This window comes from Urocitellus parryii, chromosome 15 (genome assembly GCF_045843805.1).
Source record: "Urocitellus parryii isolate mUroPar1 chromosome 15, mUroPar1.hap1, whole genome shotgun sequence".
Taxonomy (NCBI): domain Eukaryota; kingdom Metazoa; phylum Chordata; class Mammalia; order Rodentia; family Sciuridae; genus Urocitellus; species Urocitellus parryii.
The window spans coordinates 6,498,525-6,521,693 of record NC_135545.1 but is presented as its reverse complement, the minus strand read 5'-3'; the positions used below and the strand labels follow the sequence as shown (position 1 = coordinate 6,521,693).

Below are 23,169 nucleotides of genomic sequence, written 5' to 3'. Positions count from 1 at the left end.
TGGCCCGCCCTACCCCTGTCCCTCACGCCCTGCCCCTCCCTCCCATGCCCACCCAGCGCGCCCCACAACACCTGGTTTCCCCAAGTCCCGCCCCGCCCCGCCCCGGGGCCCGCCCCTTCCCCTCCAGCCCCACCGCCACCCGCCACCCCACTTCGGAAAGCCGCAGGTCCCCCTGCTGGGAAGGGCACCAACATCCCGGCAGCCCTCCAGGGCCTTCCCAGCTCCCCTCCCTCCCCCGTGGGGACACCACCCTTCCCCTGCGTCCGGTGCCCGCCTCGCTCGCTCCGGGAACAGTCGCGGCAGCCGGCTGGGCTCGGTCCCAAGGGGCACGGCGGCCAGTCCAGAGCCCCAGGTGGCCGGGGGCCCAGGCCTTTGGATCTGCCCACGCCCGCAGAGCGGGACGCGGGAGTCCCAGAGCCCCAGTGCGCTCCCTGGGGTCACAGAGACCTCCTCCCCCCGACAGTTGTCCTGCCTACGCTGGGAAACCGGACCCTCCCTCCCGGCTCTGGTTTCCCGAAAACTCCTGACTTGCAGATACTAAGAATGGCTTTCTAGATGTCTCTCCCCAACCCCCACGCCAGCCTCTGACTCCCGGCCTCACCCACCTAGGACCCTCGCCCTTCCCTTGCCTCCTCCCAGGACCCAGGCATCCTGGCCCTCCTCCGCTTCCTCTTTCCTTCTTGGGACCGAGAACCCGGGGCGGTTCCTCTGCTCCCGGACTTAGGATTCAGGGCACCCAGCCCCCTCCTACCCGAGACCCTGGTGTCCCCGCTTCTGGCACCTCCTCCCTCCGAACCAGGTGTCTTGAGCCCCGCGGCCTGTCCTCCACGCGGACCTGGCGTTCACCCATCTATCTCTGTCCAGCTGTTATTTCTCGCCCTTTAGAGCACGCAAGAGGAATGTGGGGCAGCCTTCCGATGCCTCCCGGAGCCTCCTGGGAGTCCCCGGACTTCTTAAAGCCCCCCTCTTTGCGGTCCCACCTGTCCTCCCTAGGGCCTGCTAGAGGCGGCTGGGTCAGAGGAGCCGGAAGAGATCCGCAGCCATGCCTGAGGCCAAACCAGGTGGCTACCAGGACCCCTTTCTAAGAGAGGATGGGTCTTCTTTTCTGAATGGGGATTTGGGGCTCCTGTTTTTGTGAGTTGGGGAGAATGGGGTGCTTTCTCTGTGAGGAAATGTTTATTTTTTTTACGTGGGATGGGGGCCCCATATCTGAGTAGGTTGTCCCTGTGTGGAAAGCTGGGGGAGATTCCTTCTTGTGGTAGGTGGAGGTGTTGCATGTCTTTGTAGGATAGGGGGGTCCCCTCCCCCTGCAAAAAAGAGTTTTTTTTGTAGCGGATTAGGGATCCATTTCAGGGAATGGGGATTCTCTGATTGCAAATCAGGGTTCCTTTTTCTCAGTGGGGGAAGGGTCTCTGGCATATGGATTGGGGAGTCTGCCGTGGTGGTGGGGTCCTTTGCATTTGGAGGGGGTATCCTCTAGGCAGGGATTGGGCTTCCTCCCTGGATGAAGACTGAATCTTTTTAGGAGTGATCATGTGTGGGTATAGAGCTTAGAGGTTCCCGTCTGCATGGGACTTGGGACTCTTCTCCAATAAGGAGGAGGAGAGCCCTCTTTCCATGGGAATTGGGGCCGCCCTGTGGAGGAATTAGGGGATCTTCTTGGAATAGGAACCCAAGATCTTTCTTTTTCTCTTTTGCAGTTCTGGGGATCAAACCTAGGGCCTTGCATTTCCTGGGCAAGCACAGTGCCACTGAGCCACACCCAGCCCTGGAGCCCATTCTTTATGTACAGTTTGGGAGGTCCCTCTTCCAGTGGGACTGGAGGGCACTTCTCTGTGGAAGCATGGGCTCCCTCTCTATGGGGAAGTCTGCACAGGAGACAGGCCCTGGGTGGTGGACCTCTTCCTGGCGTGTTGTGTCCCCTAGCATCAGGCCAGCCAGGAGTGGGGTGGGGGTCCAGCCCCTTTCTGCCCCTGCGCCCCCATGGAACCAGCACCCCAGGGGAAGGCTGCTGTGGTCAGCAGGAGGTGTCCAGTTTCTAGCCTAGAGGAAGAGCTAATTATACCCCCAGAAACCAAAAGGTCAGGGCCCAGTGGCCTGGGTAGCTGGGGCACCACCTGCCTGGGGTAGGGGAAACCTGATCTCACAGACTCAGGATTAGATATAAATTTACACCTAGGATGCCCACCCCCCACTTCTGGGTCTGAGGGAGGGGGGCTGGGGCCTGGACCCTTGGGTCTGAGGGAGGGGGGCTGGGCCTGGACCCTGGGTCTGAGGGAGGAGGCTGGGCCTGGACCCCTGGGTCTGAGGGAGGAGGCTGGGCCTGGACTCCTGGGTCTGAGGGAGAGGGATGGGGCCTGGATTCCTGGGCCTGGACCCCTGGGTCTGAGGGAGGAGGCTGGGCCTGGACCCTGGGTCTGAGGGAGGAGGCTGGGCCTGGACCCTGGGTCCTAGGGAAGAGGCTGGGCCTGGACCCTGGGTCTGAGGGAGGAGGCTGGGCCTGGACCCTGGGTCTGAGGGAGGAGGCTGGGCCTGGACCCTGGGTCTGAGGGAGGAGGCTGGGCCTGGACCCTGGGTCCTAGGGAGGAGGCTGGGCCTGGACCCTGGGTCTGAGGGGGGAGGCTGGGGCAGAACCCCTGGGTCTGAGGGAGGAGGCTGGACCTGGACCCTGGGTCTGAGGGAGGAGGCTGGGCCTGGACCCTGGGTCCTAGGGAGGAGGCTGGGCCTGGACCCTGGGTCCTAGGGAGGAGGCTGGGCCTGGACCCTGGGTCTGAGGGAGGAGGCTGGACCTGGACCCTGGGTCTGAGGGAGGAGGCTGGGCCTGGACCCTGGGTCCTAGGGAGGAGGCTGGGCCTGGACCCTGGGTCTGAGGGGGGAGGCTGGGGCAGAACCCCTGGGTCTGAGGGAGGAGGCTGGACCTGGACCCTGGGTCTGAGGGAGGAGGCTGGGCCTGGACCCTGGGTCTGAGGGGGGAGGCTGGGCCTGGACCCCTGGGTCTGAGGGAGAGGGCTGGGGCCTGGATTCCTGGGCCTGGACCCCTGGGTCTGAGGGAGGAGGCTGGGCCTGGACCCCTGGGCCTGGACCCTGGGTCTCAGAGATGGGGGCTGGGGCATGGACCCCTGGGTCTGAGGGAGGAAGGTGGCCAGCACTTGCTCAAGTGTGAACATTTCCTATCTCAGCAGCCAAAAAGGTCCCAAAAGGTAAAGATGCCCCCAAAGAAGCTCCCCCTAAGGAGGCTCCTGCAGAGCCCCCCAAAGGTGAGAGGGTATCCCTGGCCTGTCATCCCGTCTCCCTCTTGCACTCCTCTGTGCCCTCTCTCCAGCCTCTTCCTGGTCTTTTTCCTTTGGTCTGTCCCCACACAGCACCAGAGGTGACCAGCCCTCCCTGCTCACAGTCTGCCATGGCTCCCTAGTGCTAGGAGAGCGCCAGCCCCTCAGCCTGGCCTCAGGCTCCCATCAACTGGCTAGTTGGTCACCACGTCCTGCCCAGCTCCGAATGCCCCAGTCCATCTTTAAGCCTCTCCTACCCCAAAGGACCATTTAGTCTACACCCTCTGATTCACAGAAGGGGAAGCTGAGGCTAAAGGGCTGGGGGAGTCTAGTTAGGTCACACAGGCAGCTATAGGACACACGGTCTTTCCCAGTTCAGGAAAAGCCACTCTGCCCCCATGCCCTGCTGCTGGACCCTAGCCATTCTCTGATATCCTAATCCTGTCTCCTGAGCAGAAGCCCCACCCGAGGACCAGTCCCCGACTGCTGAGGAGCCCACTGGCATTTTCCTGCAAAAGCCAGACTCTGTATCAGTGGAGACTGGTGAGGGGCCTGAAGGAGGCTGGACCTGGACCCTGGGTCTGAGGGAGGAGGCTGGGCCTGGACCCTGGGTCTGAGGGAGGAGGCTGGGCCTGGACCCTGGGTCTGAGGGAGGAGGCTGGGCCTGGACCCTGGGTCTGAGGGAGGAGGCTGGGCCTGGGTCCCTGGGTCTGAGGGAGGAGGCTGGGCCTGGACCCCTGGGTCTGAGGGAGGAGGCTGGGCCTAGACCCTGGGTCTGAGGGAGGAGGCTGGGCCTGGGTCCCTGGGTCTGAGGGAGGAGGCTGGGCCTGGACCCTGGGTCTGAGGGAGGAGGCTGGGCCTGGACCCTGGGTCTGAGGGAGGAGGCTGGGCCTAGACCCTGGGTCTGAGGGAGGAGGCTGGGCCTGGACCCCTGGGTCTGAGGGAGGAGGCTGGGCCTAGACCCTGGGTCTGAGGGAGGAGGCTGGGCCTGGGCCCCTGGGTCTGATGGAGGAAGCACTGGGTCTCTCAAGCTCACAGTCCCCCTCTGAAGAGTTCTGGGGACCCTGATGGCTCTCCCTTCACCCAACCCAGGAAAGGATGCTGTGATCACAGCCAAGGTGAACGGGAAGGAGCTTCCTGCCAAACCGGCCATCAAGTGGTTCAAGGGCAAGTGGCTAGAGCTGGGCAGCAAGAGTGGGGCCCGATTCTCCTTCAAGGAGTCCCATGACTCTGCCAGTAATGTGAGGACTCCACAGTATGGGGGGGTGCGCGGGCGGGCTGGGGGCCGAGCAGGCCTATTATCTGAGGCCCAGCTGTGGCCTGGAGCCCCCTGGGGGGAGGCTCTGTTGAGCAGTGGGGGGTGTTTGGGGTTGGGTATCGTGCACTCGAGTGTGGTCATTTGGGCCCAGGAGTCGAGATTGTCCAGCCAGGAGAGACTGAGCTGGCCACTGGGTGCTGAGGCCCCTGTGCTAGGCCTTCAAGGCCCCTGGGTGGGGTAGGGGTGAGGACTTGGGCACAGTTCTGAAGTGGGCTTGGGGGAGGTGAGGGGCTGTGGGGTAGTCCGTGTATCCACACCCCTGGCCCTGGCCCCCAGGTGTACACTGTGGAGCTGCACATTGGGAAGGTGGTACTGGGGGACCGTGGGGATTACCGCCTTGAGGTCAAAGCCAAGGACATCTGTGACAGCTGTAGCTTCAACATTGATGTGGAGGGTACGCTGGCGGGGCTGTGGTGGGGTAGAGGTTTGTGGGTCTGGGCTTGGGGGTGTGGGGAGATTGTGGAGACATGTGGGGAGGCTGGGTGTGTGGATCTGGGAGTAGAGATCCAGGGTTCATGGTATTCAAAACCGGGGAGACCATCCACGGGCTAGAGGAGGAGGAGCTATAGGTTCAGGGGCAAAGTGTTCAAGCATGTGAAAGCCTAGGAGGTGAGCAGATTTCAGGCTTGAGCAAGTGGGATCAAGGCTTGGGGGAGGAGGGTGTCCTGGTGTAGAGCACGCGGGGGTGTGGGCTGAGGGCAAGGGTATAGGGGACGACAGGAGGCTACACATGGGGGCACAGGTATAGAGCTCTGAGGGATTAGGGAGTCTGAGCTCAGGACATGGGGGGACTTAGATATGAGGGGTGCAGAGGATGAGGCTGCCCAGGCCCCGGGGGGAGCGGTGCAAGCTGGTGGCCAGGGATGTGGGTGAGTGGGACTGGGAGTGGAGGGGCCAGGCCCAGGCAGGAGGGCGTGCTGGTCCAGCAGGCAGGGGAAAGGGGCCTGGAGAGGAGCTCCTGTTCTTAGATCAGCCCTCGCCTCCAGCTCACCTTCCCTTTCCCCAATTGTCCCCTCCCAGCACCCCGTCAGGACGCCTCTGGGCAGAGCCTGGAAAGCTTCAAGCGAACGTAAGTGGTTCTGGATTCCGGGGAGAGGGGATCTCCTGGTGCCAAGGATCATGGGCGGTGGGAATGTGGGAGAAGGGAGGATCATGGAAGGCAGGGAGTGGGGACCCCAGGATGAATCTCACTGAGGTTCATTTCCCCTCTCAATGGCCACAGGGGTGAAGGGAAGCCAGAGGACGCGGGTGAGCTGGATTTCAGCGGCCTGTTGAAGAAGAGGTGAGCCCACTTCACAGAGGGGAGTTGGGGCAACCCAGGGGAGGAGGATGGCGGGCGAAGCTCCACTGCCTGTTACTTCCAAATTCTCCCGGATTCTCTGCTTCTCCCTCCATCATCTTCTCCCTCTGTTCAGTTCCTACCTGCCAACCCATCCAGTCACCTGTCGATTCACTACCCACCTACATACCCCTTGCCCCTGCCCACAACCTCACCCAGTCCACCACCTGCCCACCAATTAGCCTACCTACTCCTCTTTAACCCATGACCCCACATCCACTCTCCTGCTCACTCAGGCTCCAGTTCACTTCCATATCCACCCACTCATCCAACCCACCATCTGTGCATCCTCTTGTCCCACCCACCAGTCCCTCCGTCTGTCCATCCACCTACCCACCCATCCATCCACCCACCCATTCATCTATCCATCCACTAATTCATCTATTCACCCATCTTCCCATTTCTCAATACCCCCACTCACATATCCCTCAATCTACCCACCATCTTTCCACCTGTCCATCCACCTAATTGCCATTATGCTCAGCCATCTATGTCAGTCCATCAGTTCATCCTGCACCTTCCTGCTTCATACACTTCTCCACCTGATGAGGTCCCTTCCTGTCCTCCTCTCCACCTCCTGTCCGTCCTTACATCCATCCACCTTCCCACCTTCCCATCCGTCTAGCCATCTGTACCCTCTCTCTCTCCCAACCATATCCAGTATCCTGTCTGCCTATCTACTCATCCCCCATCTGTCTCTCCAGACGTCCTTCTACCAACCGTTCACCTCTCCATTGACACATTGCATCCCCCACCGGTAGCTCTCTGTTAGATTGAACTGTAGGAGATCAGTGTTCTCTAGGTCAAAAATGACTGAATGATGGCCATGTCATGCTGCCCCATGTAGTGCTCACCACCTGCTGGTCAACCTCTCCATCCCCCACTCCCCCTCCTACCCCATAACCAACCCCATTTACTAATCCACTCACCCGTTTCCCTGGCCAGTCAACCACTGCCTGGGCCACCTCCCATCCACAGATTCACCCAGCTGCCCAACATTTCTAGCTAGCCACCAGCCCATCCCCTCACCCAGCCACCTGCCGCCAACCGCCCGCCTGTCTTTCTGCCTCCCCATCCATTGATGCATCTGTCACTCACCAGTTGCTCTATATTCGTGTTCCTGCTCATCTGTCCTGTGGGGGCAGTGCTGGAAGGGTGGGTGGGTATGTGACCACCAGGCCAGGGAGTGGGGCCTTAGAGCTCTTGAGGGCAGTGAGAGCTCCTGGGGGCTGTGAAAGCTCTCAGCAGCTTAGGGATGGCATCTGAGGGGCCATGTGGAGAGGGGAGGAGGCTGGAGGACAGAGGCCTAGGAGGAGGCTGGGGTGGGACAGTGGAAGGCCAGAGAGAGAAGGTGACTTGGGTAAGTCCCACAGCAAGCAAGCAGAGGAGACGCTCGCCTTCTCACTCCTGGTGGCTTCGGCCTGCCTCCCGCCCCCAGGGAGGTGGTGGAGGAGGAGAAGAAGAAGAAGAAGAAGGACGACGACGACCTGGGCATCCCCCCGGAGATCTGGGAGCTCCTGAAAGGGGCCAAGAAGAGCGAGTACGAGAAGATCGCCTTCCAGTACGGCATCACCGACCTCCGGGGCATGCTGAAGCGGCTCAAGAAGGCCAAGGTGGAGGTCAAGAAGAGCGCAGGTCAGCACTCTGAGCGGAGGAGGCCCCTCCACAGGGACCCCAGCACCACGGGCACCTGCTGTCTGGACACGGGACCTATCTTGGAGACCCCGGTCAAGGAGTAGTTGAATCTTGCTCTCAGGGAGGTTCACAGGAGGCCCCTGACCTTGACCTCGGAGAGCCCGTGGCCTGGGGAGGGAGAGGTGGCTTCTCCTGGGTGCCCAGGGTGGTGAGGCTCCTCGTCTCTAGCCCCTGTGCTTCTCTCCACGTCCAGCCTTCACCAAAAAGCTGGACCCCGCCTACCAGGTGGACAGGGGCAACAAGATCAAGCTGGTGGTGGAGATCAGCGACCCAGACCTTCCTCTCAAGTGGTTCAAGAACGGCCAGGAGATCAAACCCAGCAGCAAGTACGCGCACGTGGGGCTTGCTGCCTGGTTGAAATCCAGTCCAGAGAGGACACCCGGCAATAAGGATGGGTTTCTTTTTTGGCTTTGGTATTTTTTTTTCTATAATAAGCTCCTCCCCCCAATACTGGGGCTGTGGAACCGAGGGACACTCGACCATTGATCTGCAACTCTAGCCATTTTTATTTTTTATTTTGAGACAGAGTCTCCGTAAGTTATTCAGGCTGGCCTTGAACTTGTGATCTTGCTGCAGCCTCCCCAGTTGCTTGGATCCAGGTGTGCAGCACCACACCTGGCTCTAATGAGCATTTTTTTTTTTTTGGAGTGGGGTATTGGGGATTTAACCCAGGGGCAATTTACCACTAAGCTACATCCCCAGCCTTTTTTATTTCATTTTATTTTTTTAAATTTTGAGACAGGGTTTCACTAAGTTTCTGAGGCTGACCTCAAATTTGCAATCCTCCTGCCTCATCCTCCTGTAAGGAGCCCCCATGACATCCACTCACATTCCACTGGCTCAGACTTAGTCTTCTGTCCATCCCTGAGCAAAGGAAGCTGGAGAATGTCGTTCTCTAGTGGGTGGCCACGTGCCCCTGCTCAAAGGAAGGGAGGGAGGATGCCAGTGGACGGTTGGTATTGTCACTCTGGTTGTTCACATAATGAAATGGGCTCTCTACCGCTCCCACACACCTTGACTTGGACAGGGCCGTGTGTTCTGAGAACAGCTGGGCAGAGCTGCCCGGGGCAAGGCCTTCCTCTGTGCACGGGCTGAGGTGAGCTTTCTGCGCCAGGTACGTGTTCGAGAACGTGGGTAAGAAGCGAATCCTTACCATCAATAAGTGCACGCTGGCCGACGACGCGGCCTACGAGGTGGTTGTCAAGGATGAGAAGTGCTTCACGGAGCTGTTCGTCAAAGGTGAGTGTGGAGAGGGGTGGAGCTCTTTAGGGGGACCCGACACCACTGACCTCCGTCCCCCCACCACACAGAGCCTCCAGTCCTGATCGTCACACCCCTGGAGGACCAGCAGGTGTTTGTGGGCGACCGTGTGGAGATGGCGGTCGAGGTGTCAGAAGAGGGTGCCCAGGTCATGTGGTGAGTGACCTTGACCCCTGAGCTCCAAATAGGTGTCTCAGCCCTGATCCCGGTGGGCGCTGGCACCACCAGGGACGTTCCTGACCTTTACCCAGCCTCTCTCTTCAAATGTTGACCTTTCCTCAGTGCCTCTTTCTGGGACTTCTGACCTTGACCCATCATTTTCAGGGTCTATTCCTTGGTCCCTGTTGTTTTGTTAAATATTTATTCATCCATGTAGTCCATCATGTGTCCTTAGGTCTGGCTACTCATCTACCTTCCCTCCACCCGCCCCATTCATTAATTCATCCATCGGCCCATCCACCTACCTCCTCATCTATTCAAGGAGACCCCCACCCTCCATCCACTCATCGTCCCCGCATTCCCCTTTCCCTCCACCCATCTCCCATCACCCTGTCACACACTCACCTCCATGGATTCACCCATCATCGCCTTGTCCATTTGAATGGTTCTCTAACCCTCCATCCGCTTATCCACCCTTCTACCCACTTGCCCTCCTTCTGCCCCTTCACTTATCCATCCATATATGGATTCACCCATCCAGCAAATATTTATTAAGCACCTATAGCAGGTTGTGCTCTTCTACGAAAAACATATCAGGGCTGGGGTTGTGGCTCAGTGGCAGAGCACTCGCCTAGCACTTGTGAGGCCGTGGGTTTGATCCTCAGCATCACATAAAAATAAGTAAATAAAATAAAGGTGCCCATCTACAACTAAAAAAAAAAAATATTTAAAAATATCAGCCTGGTGCCTACCTCTGTGGCCCTTATAATCTGGAAAATTGGTGGTGTGTGTGTGTGTGTGTGTGTGTGTGTGTGCGTGCGCGCGCGCACGTGCACATGTGTGTAAGGAGACAGGCAGGCATTAATCACATTTCATGCAAATAAATATACTAGTTCTTCTTCTTTGACAAGTGATTGAGAGGAGCAGAGAGATGCTGTAGCCTTTTCAAAGGGGGAAGGGACTCGGGAGTCTGGCAGGCTTCCTGGAGGGGCCCTTCCTGGGTTGCAATTGAGTGAGATCTGTGTGACAAGGTGGCAGGGTGACGTGGGAGGGGATCCCAGTGGGAGAAGCACCATGGACAGGGGTCAGTGCTGGACATCTCTCTGAGAGCATCGGGTTTCCACTGTGCTCTGACCTCTCCCCATGGCCTCTTTCTGTGTCCCTGACCTCTCCCCTGACTTGCCCTGGGACCCTGCCAGCCCTCCAGATGTCTCTACCGTCCCCTGTCTCCCTTCCTCCTGTGACCTTCCCCCAGTCCCTCTGCCCTGGTTCCCCAATCACCTCCAAGACCAGGCCCAGAGCTGAGCTGGCCCCTCACACCCCCTTTCACGTGCGTCCACCCAGGATGAAGGACGGCGTGGAGATGACGCGGGAGGACTCCTTCAAGGCCCGGTACCGCTTCAAGAAGGACGGGAAGCGCCACATCCTCATCTTCTCCGACGTGAGCCTGGAGGATGGGGGCCGCTATCAGGTCATGACCAATGGCGGCCAGTGTGAAGCTGACCTCATTGTGGAAGGTGAGGGCAGCCCCCCATGGCCTGGGCCCCAAATCTGGGAGTTGAACCGGATCCTCCCACCCTGCCTTCAACCCAGGCAAATCCTGTCTGTCCCATCCTCAAAGTACGCCTTCGGCTGCCCCTTCCTGGCCCAGGCCCCTGTCGCCTCGTGCCCGTAGCAGTCTCCTCACCGGCTGCCAGGTCCATACTCGTCCCCTTACAGTGACCTCTCTACACCTCATACCTTTGAGGCAGCCTCGTTCACCTAAACTGTGGTGAACACTGAGCACCAGGTGTCATCCAGCTCACAGGCACAGTTGGTGACATCCTGGCTGGGATTTTGGTTCACAGTCATGTAAGGTGTCACCGCTGGGGGATGTTGGGAGAAGGGTCCAAAGGACTCTGCATTGTTTGTGCGAGTTGCTCGAGTCTGTAAGTCTATACAAATGAATGGCGAAAACAAACCAATAAGCCCCGTTGGTGGTGCATGCCTGTGATCTCGGCAACTGTGGAGGCTGAGGCAGGAGGATGGCAAATTCAAGGACAGCCTCGGCAACTTAGACCCTGTCTCAAAATGACAGGTGCAGGGTGTCTCTCAGTGGTAGCAAGCTTGCCTGGCAGGCGTGAGGCCCTGGGTTCAAGACCAGCACTGCAAACAAACAAAACCCCAACAAACCCTGTCACCTGTGGGCCAAGGAGATGACGGGATGTCCCTGCGTTACCATAATAAGTGACAACACGGAGCCCATGTGGTGGCATGCACCTGTAACCCCTGGGACTCTGGAGCCTGAGGCAGGAGGGTAGTGAGCTTGGGGGGCAGCCTGGGCAATTTAGAGCATCCCCATCTCAGAAAAAGAAAAAAAGGAAAGAAGAGAGCTGCATTTCCTGGAATGGAAGGATGGATTTCCAAGCTCAACTGACAGGTGACAAACAAGTCACCCTATGTATAAAGACAGAGAAAGAAGAGAAGAACCAGCACGCGCCCCGTGCTCCAGGTTCTGCAACCCCGGGTTCCAGCAGCCACGTCCCTCGCGTCCCTCTCGGGCCGGCAGCTGAGCTGAGCACACAGACCCTTTCCTTGTCGTTATCCTGTGACCATCTGAAGTGCATACTTGGGTTGTGTCCAGAGGTGACTGAGAGCACAGGGACCCGAGGTTAGGCACAGACACTGGAACATCTGCCGCTCTGGATGCCCTGCCAATCCCGAGAGACAGGGATGTGTTTGCTTTTACAGCTGCAGAGGGGATCCGGATGGCTGGAAGAGCGCCGCTCCCCTGTCTAGACCCTATAATCACTTTGCTGTAAATCGGGCATCTTATTTAATAAGAGACAAGCATTCGAACGCCGTCTCCTCTGGTGGCCCCTGTCCCACTCAGAGACAGAGTCCTTTTATTTTTTATTTTTTTCGGTACTGGGAGTTGAACTGAACCCAGGGCCTTGAGCCTGCCGGGCAAGCACTGTGCCACTAAGCCACGCCCACCCCGCCTGGGGCCCCCGCACAGCGGTCCCTCTTCCTGGGTGTCTCTTCTGCATCCTCTGTGGATTCTTCCCATGCCACCTTACTCCCTCTCATGGTGGGCCTTGTTCAGCCTCCCCCAGGACAGGACCACCCAGGGCCAGTGGTGGCTTCCGAGTGGTCGGGCTGCCCTGCAGGGCCAGAGCCTCGGGTGCGCCTGAGTCCGCGGGCCATCTGGAGTAGTGACGGGCCCGCCTCCCTTTCGCTCAGAGAAACAGCTGGAGGTCCTGCAGGACATCGCGGATCTGACTGTGAAGGCCTCGGAGCAGGCTGTGTTCAAGTGTGAGGTGTCCGATGAGAAGGTGACCGGCAAGTGGTACAAGAACGGGGTGGAGGTGCGGCCCAGCAAGAGGATCACCATCTCCCACGTAGGCAGGTGAGGAGCGCGGAGGGCCGGGCGCGGTGGGTGTCGCTCCGTGGAGGCTGTGGGCCCTCTTCCTGGTTCACAAGAGCCAGGGCTGACTTCCTGTGAGTGTGTGGGTTGGCAGGGGGCCTCCCTCCTGCCTGTGTGGCCGGCAGATGTCCCCTGGTCCTGCCTGGGCTCCGTGAGGACCTCAGCTGGGATGGTTCAGCTGACAGCGCTCTGGTCCATGTGGCCTCCCATCCAGGAGGCGAGTCTTGGCTATTCCGTGGCAGAGGCAGAGGCCACACGAGAGGCAGAGGTCCCCAGAGAGTGGAGAAGTGAAGGTGGGCCCAGTGGCCTGTGCTGGGAACTATCCCAGTGTCACTTGCCCAGACCAGGCTCCAGGGGTGGGAGGAAGACTGCAGCTCGTGGTGGGGACAGGCCTGGCCACAGGGCCATGTGTGGGGGGAGCCTGGGGCCACGGGGATTCCGGCTAGGACAGCAAGAGGCTGGAGTTCAACAGGTGCACGTCACACCTGAGATCAGCACCTGCCACCTGCAGCATGCAGCCGCGCCCTCTTGGTTTTCTCTGCAATACTCCCGAAGGACGCAGACTTTCTCTGTGTTCTGTGTAAGGAACCAGGAGTGCTAAAGACAGCTGTCCTAACATCTGTAGGGCACTTGCTGTGTGCCAAGCACCCCTCTAGATGCTGTTCAACAATCCCTAGGTACAGTGTTCTCATCACCCCTCTTTATGCATGAAGAAATGGAGGCACAGAGAGATTGAGTAACTTGCCCAATGTCACACAGCTAGTAAGTGGGACTCAAACCCAGGCCATAGCACCCTAAAGCCATGAATAAAAATGATGGGCATGTAGATTGCACTGAGGAGGGTGTTTCTCACACTGGCATTGAAGGGAGGAGCGGGGGCAGACCCGCCTCCCCACCCTGCTCCCTCCGCCCTTCAGGTTCCACAAGCTGGTGATCGACGATGTCCGTCCTGAGGACGAGGGCGACTACACATTTGTGCCTGATGGCTACGCTCTGTCCCTCTCCGCCAAGCTCAACTTCCTGGGTAAAGATGCCCCTTCCTGTGCCCCAGAGATACAGAACACACCCTCCCGAACCTGAGGACCCCAGATGCCTCCCTGTGGGTGAAGTGTCCCTAAGGGTGGCACCAGCTCCCAGGGTTCCTGCCACATGTTCACCTCTGCCTCTGGGTTGTGAAGGTGGGAGGCGGGTGCTGAGGGCTTCGACCTCATCGCCGTCTCTCTGCTCTTCCAGAAATCAAGGTGGAGTACGTCCCCAAGCAAGGTGAGGGCCAGGTCTGCTCGGGTGGGCTGGGAACCCACGCTCAGCCTGAGGGAGGGGGCCACTCTGGGAACCCAGCTTCTCAGCGGCTGCTCTCGTGGGCTGGGGTCTGACCGCCTGTCAAGGTCCCTAGTGTCTTTCTGCACCTCCAGAACCACCCAAGATCCACCTGGACTGCTCGGGGAAGACCTCAGAGAACTCCATTGTGGTTGTGGCTGGGAACAAACTGCGGCTGGATGTGGCCATCACAGGGGAGCCCCCTCCTGTCGCCACCTGGATGAAGGGAGATGATGTAGGTTGGGGCTTCTGCCGCCTTCCTCTCCCTTTTAGCTCTGCTGGGTGAGGCCAGACAGGTTTCTTGCCCTTTCTGAGCCTCAGTTTTATCCTGTATGAAATAAGGACAAGGATTCCTTCTTCATGGAGTTGTTTTGAAGATTGGAGAATTATATTTGTACACCACCTGGTAGGCGCTTGGCACAGGGTGGGTACTCCTTCCATTGTCTGCCCAACAGCTAATTAATCAATGGATCAACTGGGTCACCCATCCAGTAACTCATCCGACCATCCATCCTTTCATGCATCAGTTAATTGATTAATTCATCCATCCATCCACTCGTGAAATAATTCATTCGTTTGACCATTTAACCAGCTATCAATTCAGTTATCTATGCATTCATCTAGAAACTCATCTGTTTAGCTAGATATGCATCCATCCATCCGTCCATCCATCCATCCATCTTCCCATCCACCATTGTGACCGTGTATGTACCAGACCCCGGGTCGGTCCTGTGCTCGTTTCCCCTTCTGTCAAGTGGACAGACTCGCTTAGTCTGCGCTCACTTGCTCATTCACTCACCAGCATCCTCTGAGGCTTCCTGGGCCAGGCTCTCTGGTAGTGCTGAGGTTGCCACCATGCGTCAGACGCAGCCGCCGCCCCTGCGGGCCTTCCCTCTTGGAGAGGCAGATGTGAGCCAAGCAGCAGTCGCCTAGGATTCTGGGGCTGAGATAAAGGGAGGGAGCGGGAGTCCAAGGATAGGCAGGGGTGCTCACGTTCAGCTGGGGGCTTCCAAGAGGTGACTTCCGGGTGTCTAAGAGGATCGGGCTGCATGCACAGGGAACAGCCTTGTCAGACCTCGGGGACCAGACCATCTGGTGTTTTTTAATGAGGGACAGAGTTTGGAGGGTGAGAGGGCCGTAGGGAATGGTGGGCTGTGTGCAGACCTGAAGGGCCCCTGGGCCTCACGCAGGCCTCACGCACACTGGGCGAGGGGAGCCCCTGCAGGATTCTGAGCACAGGAGAGACGGGGCAGGCCTGGGTGGGGAGCTGACGCAGCGAGGCCATCTGCTGCCTGTCCAGGTGTTCTCAGCCACCGAGGGCAGGACCCGCATCGAGCAGCGTGTGGACTGCAGCAGCTTCGTCATTGAGAGTGCTGAGCCCGCTGACGAGGGACGCTACACCATCAAAGTCACCAACCCTGTGGGCGAGGATGTGGCCTCCATCTTCTTGCGGGTTGTGGGTGAGCAGAGGGCCAAGGGCCGAGCCAGTGAGGGGCTCCCTGATGTCTGGAAGGGTCACCTGACTCTCTCGTCTCCCAGATGTCCCAGATCCCCCGGAGGCGGTGCGTGTCACATCGGTGGGAGAGGACTGGGCCATCCTGGTCTGGGAGCCACCCAAGTATGATGGGGGACAGCCAGTCACTGGTGAGTGCCTGTGGGCCATCCCCACGACCCTGAGCTGCCTTAGTCTCTGCTGCTCCTCGATGTCCTCATGGGCCTGGGCCTTGGGTCCACCTTTGATGGAAACCCAGGTCTCTGCCTGTCCAACACTGTTCTTCATCCCAACAACCCGGGACAGGCCTGGGGCTTTCTATGCACCGACCCCCTGATTCATGACCTGTGACCTTCTTGACTCCTGCCCTAGGAGGGGTGGCCTTGGAATGCTTTGGGGGCCAGAGACCAACCCAAGACCTGTGGCCTAAGGCCTCCATGGGCCATGGGAGCCTTTGGATGGCACCTTCACTGTCCCAGTGGCCTGTGACCCCACGACCTCTCCATGACCCCCACTCCTCTGCTTGGGGAGCCCTCAGGGTACCTCCTGGAGCGGAAGAAGAAGGGCTCTCAGCGCTGGATGAAGCTGAACTTCGAGGTCTTCACGGAGACGACCTACGAGTCCACCAAGATGATCGAGGGCATCCTCTACGAGATGAGGGTCTTTGCCGTCAACGCCATCGGCGTCTCCCAGCCCAGCATGAACACCAAGCCCTTCATGCCCATTGGTGATGCCTCTGGACCCCTCACTGCTCTGTCCCTCTCGCACCTGCACCCTGACCTCTGACCCTACAGACGGCGGATTTCTGGGCCCTCATTGACCCAACCCATCAACACCCACCCCACCCTCCTCCTCTCCTCTTGATCCCGTGCACTAACCACTGGTCCCCACCACCCTAGACTCGTGCTGATGCCTGAATACCTCACTGGCCTCTGCCTGCCAGGCGGGCACCAGCCCTGACCTGAGTCGGGCTCCCGGATGACATTCCTTGCTCATGCACTTTCAGCCAGCCCCGCAGCCCCCTTCCCAACCAGACTGACTCCACCTCTGACCCCTGCCCCTTTCTGCTGACCCTGACCCTTCATTTACCCCACACCCCTTTCCCTGGCTCCTACAGCCCCCACGAGTGCACCCCAGCACCTGACGGTGGAGGATGTGACAGACACCACCACCACGCTCAAGTGGAGGCCCCCGGACAGGATCGGGGCCGGCGGCATCGACGGGTACCTGGTGGAGTACTGCCTCGAGGGCTGTGAGTGCCCTGGCGGGGTGGTGGCCCACAGGGGCCCCAAAGGGAGCCCTGTCCAGGGAGCTGATAGGGGTTGGGCAGCAAGAGGCGCCTGGGGAGGGAGCCTCTTGCCCCATGTCTGTACTGGCGGGGATTGCAGGAAGGACGGGTCAAGCCAGACCCTCAGGCCAGCTTCTCCTCTCTCCCCGTGCCCTCGCACAGCAATGGCTCTTCATGTGTCCTTCTGTCCTTCCAGCCGTTTATCTACTACACATACCTACATGCTTCCCTCTTTCCTTCCATCCAGCCAGACAGCCATATTTCCTTTTTCCTTTTCCCTTTTTATTTCTCCCTCTCTTTCTTTCCCTCCCTCCCTCCTTTCCATCCTTCCTTCCACTTGCCTAGTCAGTCATCTGTCCGTCCTTCTTTCCATTGGAAAATCTTTTGGATCATCCAGCTACTGATCCGTCCATCCATCCACCCATCCATCATCCATCCACCCCCCAACCACCCATCCATCCACCCCTCAACCACCCATCCATCCACTCACCCATCCATCCATCCTCCATCCATCCATCCACCCCCAACCACCCATCCATCCACCCCCCACCACCCATCCATCCACCCACCTATCCATCCTCCATCCACCCATCCATCCAGCCGTCCATCCCCCACTCATCCATCCATCACCTACCCACTCACCTATCCATCCTCCATCCATCCATCCATCTCCCACCCATCCATCCACTCATCCACCCATCCACACATCCATCCATCCTCCATCCATCTCCCACCCACCCATCCACTCATCCACCCATCCACACATCCATCCATCCTCCATCCACCCATCCATCCACCCATCCATCCATCCCCCACTCACCTACCCATCTATCCACTCATCCTCCATCCACCCATCCATCCACCCACCCATCCACCCACCCACCTATACATCATCCATCCAGTAACATTCTCACCCATGTATCCATCCACCCACCCACCCAGCCAGCCAGCCAGCCTTCCCTTTCTTCTTCTACCTGTGTGACTGCCTGCCTGCCTACCTATCTACATATTGTCTCTCCGCCTGTCCATCCATCATCCATATTTCCATCCTCCACTTCTCCACTGGCCCCTGAACACTCACTGGACACTGACTGTAGCCAGCCCCAGGGCCACAGATGTGGAACTGTCTCTGATGTGGCCAGTCACTGGGAGGCCTTAAAGCCAGGCAGATATGGCTGCCCTCCTGTCCCTGTGCTTTGTGCCTGCGTGGCCCTGGCCGAGACTTCAGGGTCAGCTCCTCCCTCCTAATATGGCAGAGGGAGAGCCCATCCTGACAGGTACCTTCCCCTGCCGGCCCTCTCCACCCTGTCTGACCTGGCTGACCCCCTGTGCCCAAGCCTGGTGCTCTGGAGCTGGGCCGGGAGGGCTCACACCCCTGGAGGATGCTCTGACCCTCAGTGCCTCACCCACCCAGAGGCGGCAGCAGAGGCGGAAGTCCAGGGAGCCCTAGCCTCGCTGCCTGCTCGGGCACCCCTGGGTGTGGCTGCCCAGCCTTCTCCTGCTGTGCCCTCAGAGTGGCCCCTGAGCAGAGCTCAGCAGTGCCTGGGTTCTGCTGCCCAGGCTGCCTGGTCTGAGCCTCTCTGGGCCTCACTTTCCTTGTCCCTAAAATGGGGAGACCATGGGTCAAAGCAAGGTGGACACACTCACGCATGACTGCCCTGAGGACCCTCACAGGAACGCTGGGCAATACTCAGTATTGGCTGTGCTGGGGCGCAGGTCACCAGAGGGACAGTGAGCAGGGCCGGGGGAGCTTGGAGGCCGGGACTGAGGCACCCGCCTGGCTCTTCTCTTGCAGCCGAGGAGTGGCTTCCTGCCAACAAGGAGCCCGTGGAGCGCTGTGGCTTCACGGTCAAGGATCTCCCAACCGGAGCCAGGATCCTCTTCCGCGTGATTGGGGTCAACATTGCAGGTCGCAGTGAGCCGGCCACCCTGGTCCAGCCGGTCACCATCCGGGAGATTGTGGGTGGGTGACCCAGCCCTCCTAGAACCCAAGGCAGTGACATCCCATCTGCCCTGGCTGGGTGGTCACCAGGGCCTCCCCCAGACAATCTCACCCATTCTGTCCTTCAAATGACCCCTCGGCCGTGCGCTGAGCCCCCACCTGGGTCTTACCCTCAGAGCAACCCAAGATCCGCCTCCCGCGCCACCTGCGCCAGACGTACATCCGCAAAGTGGGCGAGCACCTCAACCTCGTCATCCCCTTCCAGGTGCCCGGGCTGGGGCGGGACGGGCGGCTGCGGTGGCCCCACGGTGCTGCAGGCCCCTGACCCGCTGGCCCGCTCCCCCAGGGCAAGCCCCGGCCCCAGGTGGTGTGGACCAAGGGCGGAGCCCCCATAGACACCTCGCGCGTGCACGTGCGGACCAGCGACCTCGACACGGTGTTCTTCGTGCGCCAGGCGGCCCGCTCCGACTCCGGGGAGTACGAGTTGACCGTGCAGATTGAGAACATGAAGGACACTGCCACCATCCGCATCCGGGTCGTGGGTGCGCAGCGGGTGGGGGTGGGGCAGGGGGCGTGATCCAGGAGGGGAAGGGCGGAGGGGGCAGGAGGGGAGGCGTGAGGGGCGGAGGACGGGTGGGAGGGGGTGAGAGGAGGAGGTTTGGGGCACCAGGATGGGTGGGCGTCTAAGGGGAGAGGACTGAGGGGCCATGTGGACAGCGGCCACGGGGCCTCCTTCCAGAGAAAGCAGGGCCCCCGGAGAACGTGCAGGTGAAGGAGGTGTGGGGCACCAACGCGCTGGTGGAGTGGCAGCCCCCCAAGGACAACGGGAACAGCGAGATCACCGGCTACTTCGTCCAGAAAGCAGACAAGAAAACCATGGTGAGAGGACGCAGGGCGGCGAGAGCGGAGCCCAGGGCCCATTCACCAGGGAAGGAGGCGAGAGTGGTGGTGGTGGTGGGGGGGACAGGGGCTGGGGGGCCCTCGAGGCTGAGGCTTGATGCAGCTCTTTTTGGGTTGAGATAGACTTCACAGAACAGAATTAGGCAGTAACCATTTTACTGACTGGTCCTTTGTGGTGCTGGGGATGGAACCCAGACCACCCCCCCCAGGCAAGCGCTGTTCCACCAAGCCATACCCCAGGCCCCAGAGTTCCAGGAGCCCTCGGGGGCTTCTAGCACATTTCCAAGGCCTGCAGCCACCACCTCCATCTAGTGTGAAGGCATCTCATCACTCCAAAAGGAGACCCGTCCCCATTGGCAGCCCCCACTTCACCCACCAGTCCCCAGAGGCTGCCCACGTGCTGTCTCTATGGACTCATCTGCTCTGGACATTTCACATGAGTGGAATCAACTTGGGACTTCAGTAGTCTGGTTTCTTCACTGAGCACAGTGTCTTCAGAGTTCACCCTGGTGGCCCTCGTCACTGCTTCTCTCCTTTTTAGGGCTGAATAATATTCCATTATACGAGTGATGTCATTTTGCTAATGTCTCCCTTGATGGCCATGGTGAATAGCGCTGTTGTCGATGACAGGTCTTCTCAACCCTCCCTGACTCTCCTGTGTCTGTGTCTACTTGTGTATGTTCCCATGTCCCCTGTCCCCACATTAGGAGTGGTTCAACGTCTATGAGCACAACCGCCACACCAGCTGCACTGTGTCTGACCTCATCGTGGGCAATGAGTACTACTTCCGCGTTTTCAGTGAGAACATCTGTGGCCTCAGTGACTCACCTGGGGTCTCTAAGAACACGGCCTGCATCCTCAAGACAGGTGCTGCCACCCTCTCATGGGGCCCGTTACCCCTGGGGCTCCGAGGGAGGGCACCTGGCCACAAGGTGGAGATGGCCAAGTCTGTTCCCTGGCCGGGGCTGGGACCGTCTAGATGGGCCATCTTACTGGCATCTCTCTCACCAGGAATCACCTTCAAACCCCTCGAGTACAAGGAACATGACTTCCGGACGCCTCCCATGTTCCTCACGCCTCTAATCGACCGGGTGGTTGTGGCTGGATACTCCGCGGCTCTCAACTGTGCTGTCAGAGGCCACCCGAAGGTGTGGGGGCAGGCTGGCCTGCAGGTGCCCCTGTGTGGGCCCCGTGGGGACTCTCCCACAGCCCAGGCCCATCCACAGCTCTTCCTGTGGGAATCACTCCCTGGGACCCACTTCCTGTTCCCCTCCTCTGGCCAGAGCCCAAGTCAGACAGTCATCTCCCTGCCTCTTCTCTGCCGTGTGACCTCCAGGGGGCAGCTTGTCTTGGCAGCCTGAGGAGAGGCCACTTGGTCTCTTGTCCTGCTCAAGGACACACATGGGTGCCTTGGACACAGAAACCTGGTGGGGGGTCTAAATCTGCAAGGAACCCCCGGGGCGTCCCGCTGCCCTCTGGGAGATGTGGACACCGGCAGCCCTGAGCTGCAGGAAGCCGTGCGGACCCGGGGCTGGCCGACTCCAGCTCAGGGCCAAGGCTGACGGCTGCCTGTTTCTCCCAATTAAGTTTTATCGGCGCGTGGGCCACACACATCGGTTTGTATTTTGCAGCACAGCAGCAGAGCTGAGCAGTTGTGACAGAGACCTGGGGGCACAAAGCCTGACACAGTTATGATCTGGCCCTTCACAGGGAGGCATTCGTCAGCCCCCTCCAGTCACTCCCTCTGTCGCCCCTCCCCTGCTCCCACACCCACGGCTCAGCCCTTCCCGCCAGGAGCTGACACGATGCCTCCATTTGCTCCATTTAGTCTTTCGAGGCTTTTTATGTGCTAGACAAATAGGACAAGGAGTTCCTGTCCAAGAAGTGTGGGATCAACAATCAACTGAGGGTTGATCCAAAATCACCCAAGTAATATAAAACTGCAAAGGGTGACAAGAAATGCAGGCAGTTCTGAGAGAGCAGTGTCCCTGTCCCAGGGCAGGGGTCAGGAAGCGACACGAGCTATGGAGTGAAGGACAAGCAGGTGCTAACCAGGGAGGAGGAATGTCAGTGTGGAGGCCCGATGGAGCACATCTGGTCATTTCAGGAACAGCACCCAGCCAGCGCCTGGAGGGTGGGGGCAGAGAGCCATGGGGTCAAGTCACGTCAGGCTGTGGGCTGCTATGCTGAGGACAGTGGGAAGCCCTCACCACTACCTGTGCAGTGGGGTACAGAAAAGGAGACGGAGGGTCAGAGAATGGAAGTTCAAGGAAACTGGCAAGGAGGTGGCCCAGCAGGATTAGAAACCAAACCCGCCTCCTGAGCCCGCCTGCCATGGCCCAGGGCATGCCCTGAGTTGGCCTCTTCTCCCTCCTTGGCAGCCCAAGGTGGTCTGGATGAAGAACAAGATGGAAATCAGGGAAGACCCCAAGTTCCTGATGACCAACCACCAGGGGGTCCTGACGCTGAACATCCGCCGCCCTTCGCCCTTTGATGCGGGGACTTACTCCTGCCGGGCCTTCAATGAGCTGGGGGAGGCACTGGCGGAGTGCAAGCTGGATGTCCGAGGTGAGGAGGGGTCCCCACCCCGGCCGACCCCACCTGACTGGGGCTCTATGTCAAGTGATGCTAGACCCGAGCCGGCCTGGGCCCCGGGGAGGCCCTGGGCGCAGGGCTGGGCCCGGCAGCAAGGGGCAGTGCAGGCAGGGAGGGGCGCCTGCGCACCTGGCCAGAGCTCAGTGAGGTTTCTCCAAAGGGAGGGAGGACAGAGGCGGAGAGGAAGGAGAGCCCAGCGAGTATCCCCAAGGCCTCCAGCAGGCCTGGGCCTGTGTGGGGAGAGGCGCTGGGGGCTGAGCGGATGGCATGGCCGTGGAGCCCCTGCCCTGATGTCGTGACAGCCCGTAAGATGCCCCCTCGAGGGCCTCAGTACACACGGTGCCTCTTCAACACTCTTCCAACCTCCCCCGCCTGGGGCCTGGAGCCAGTCAGGAGCCAGTGCAGAGGACACTACCAGGTCCCCCAGGGCTGGACTCAGGGGTGACCTTCCAATAGAGAGAGACTCTCACTGCAGACCCTCAGCAGGGGCTCAGAGGGACTTCTCTACACCCAGGCAGCTGCAGTTCCAGACTGTTGCTCTTCTGGGGTCCCCAACATCCAACATTTTTCTGTCCCTTCTAACCAACTGAATAATTTTAAAAATGGCCTGAACTCAGGAGTCCTGTAGCTGTCTATAGCAGAACAGCCTACTCTGGGGTGGAAATTGGGCAGGGACAGTCGCTGGACGGGAACATGTCATGTGGACACAGCTGGCAAAGGCACCTGGAGATCTAGGCACCTCTCTCATTGTCCCCACAGTGCCGCAGTGAAACCGTCTCCAACCTGTGGAGGTGACCAGCCTGACTGCAGCCCGAGAGCTCTGCCTCTGTCCCCTCCTCTACTTATCCCACACAACAAGACAGTGTTGCTTGGACTCTCACGTGTCTTTCCTTGAATCTGCTCCCCTGCCCCCTCCTGTCCCCCAGCTCTCTGGGTGGGTAATGTTGGACTAGCGGCCACCACCATGGGGCTGTCACAGTGAACCATGCCAGCACTGGGGCTGCCGTCTTGCAGCAGGGACTTTAGGGGGCAACCAGAGGCCATGGCTTGTGGTTGGAGCTGTAGAGGTGCAGCCCGTATGCAGGAGCCTGGGCCCAGCTACCAAGAGCCGAGGGAGGCAGGCTGGCCGCAGCTGCAGCTGCAGTAATCGGAAATGAGCCACAGGCCCAGCCCGGAAGGCCATGCTCCT

The 23,169-nt window shown here is 59.5% G+C and overlaps 1 protein-coding gene across 1 annotated transcript; it reads left to right on the top strand.

Annotated features, from left to right (window-relative positions):
- Window positions 1-952: 952 nt before the first annotated feature.
- Mybpc2 (myosin binding protein C2) lies at window positions 953-22,854 on the top strand. Its single transcript, XM_026406198.2, has 28 exons — window positions 953-1,061; window positions 3,180-3,257; window positions 3,726-3,812; window positions 4,362-4,510; window positions 4,864-4,981; window positions 5,608-5,656; window positions 5,810-5,869; window positions 7,365-7,561; window positions 7,815-7,947; window positions 8,736-8,860; window positions 8,932-9,037; window positions 10,385-10,557; window positions 12,263-12,428; window positions 13,364-13,470; window positions 13,680-13,709; window positions 13,859-13,998; window positions 15,064-15,223; window positions 15,303-15,407; window positions 15,794-15,982; window positions 16,373-16,507; window positions 18,339-18,506; window positions 18,662-18,750; window positions 18,832-19,027; window positions 19,225-19,364; window positions 20,093-20,252; window positions 20,397-20,533; window positions 21,767-21,953; window positions 22,740-22,854. The coding sequence occupies exons 1-28, from the start codon at window positions 1,043-1,045 to the stop codon at window positions 22,748-22,750; spliced, it is 3,414 nt and encodes a 1,137-aa protein (XP_026261983.2). The 5' UTR covers window positions 953-1,042; the 3' UTR covers window positions 22,751-22,854.
- The last annotated feature ends 315 nt before the right edge of the window (window positions 22,855-23,169 follow it).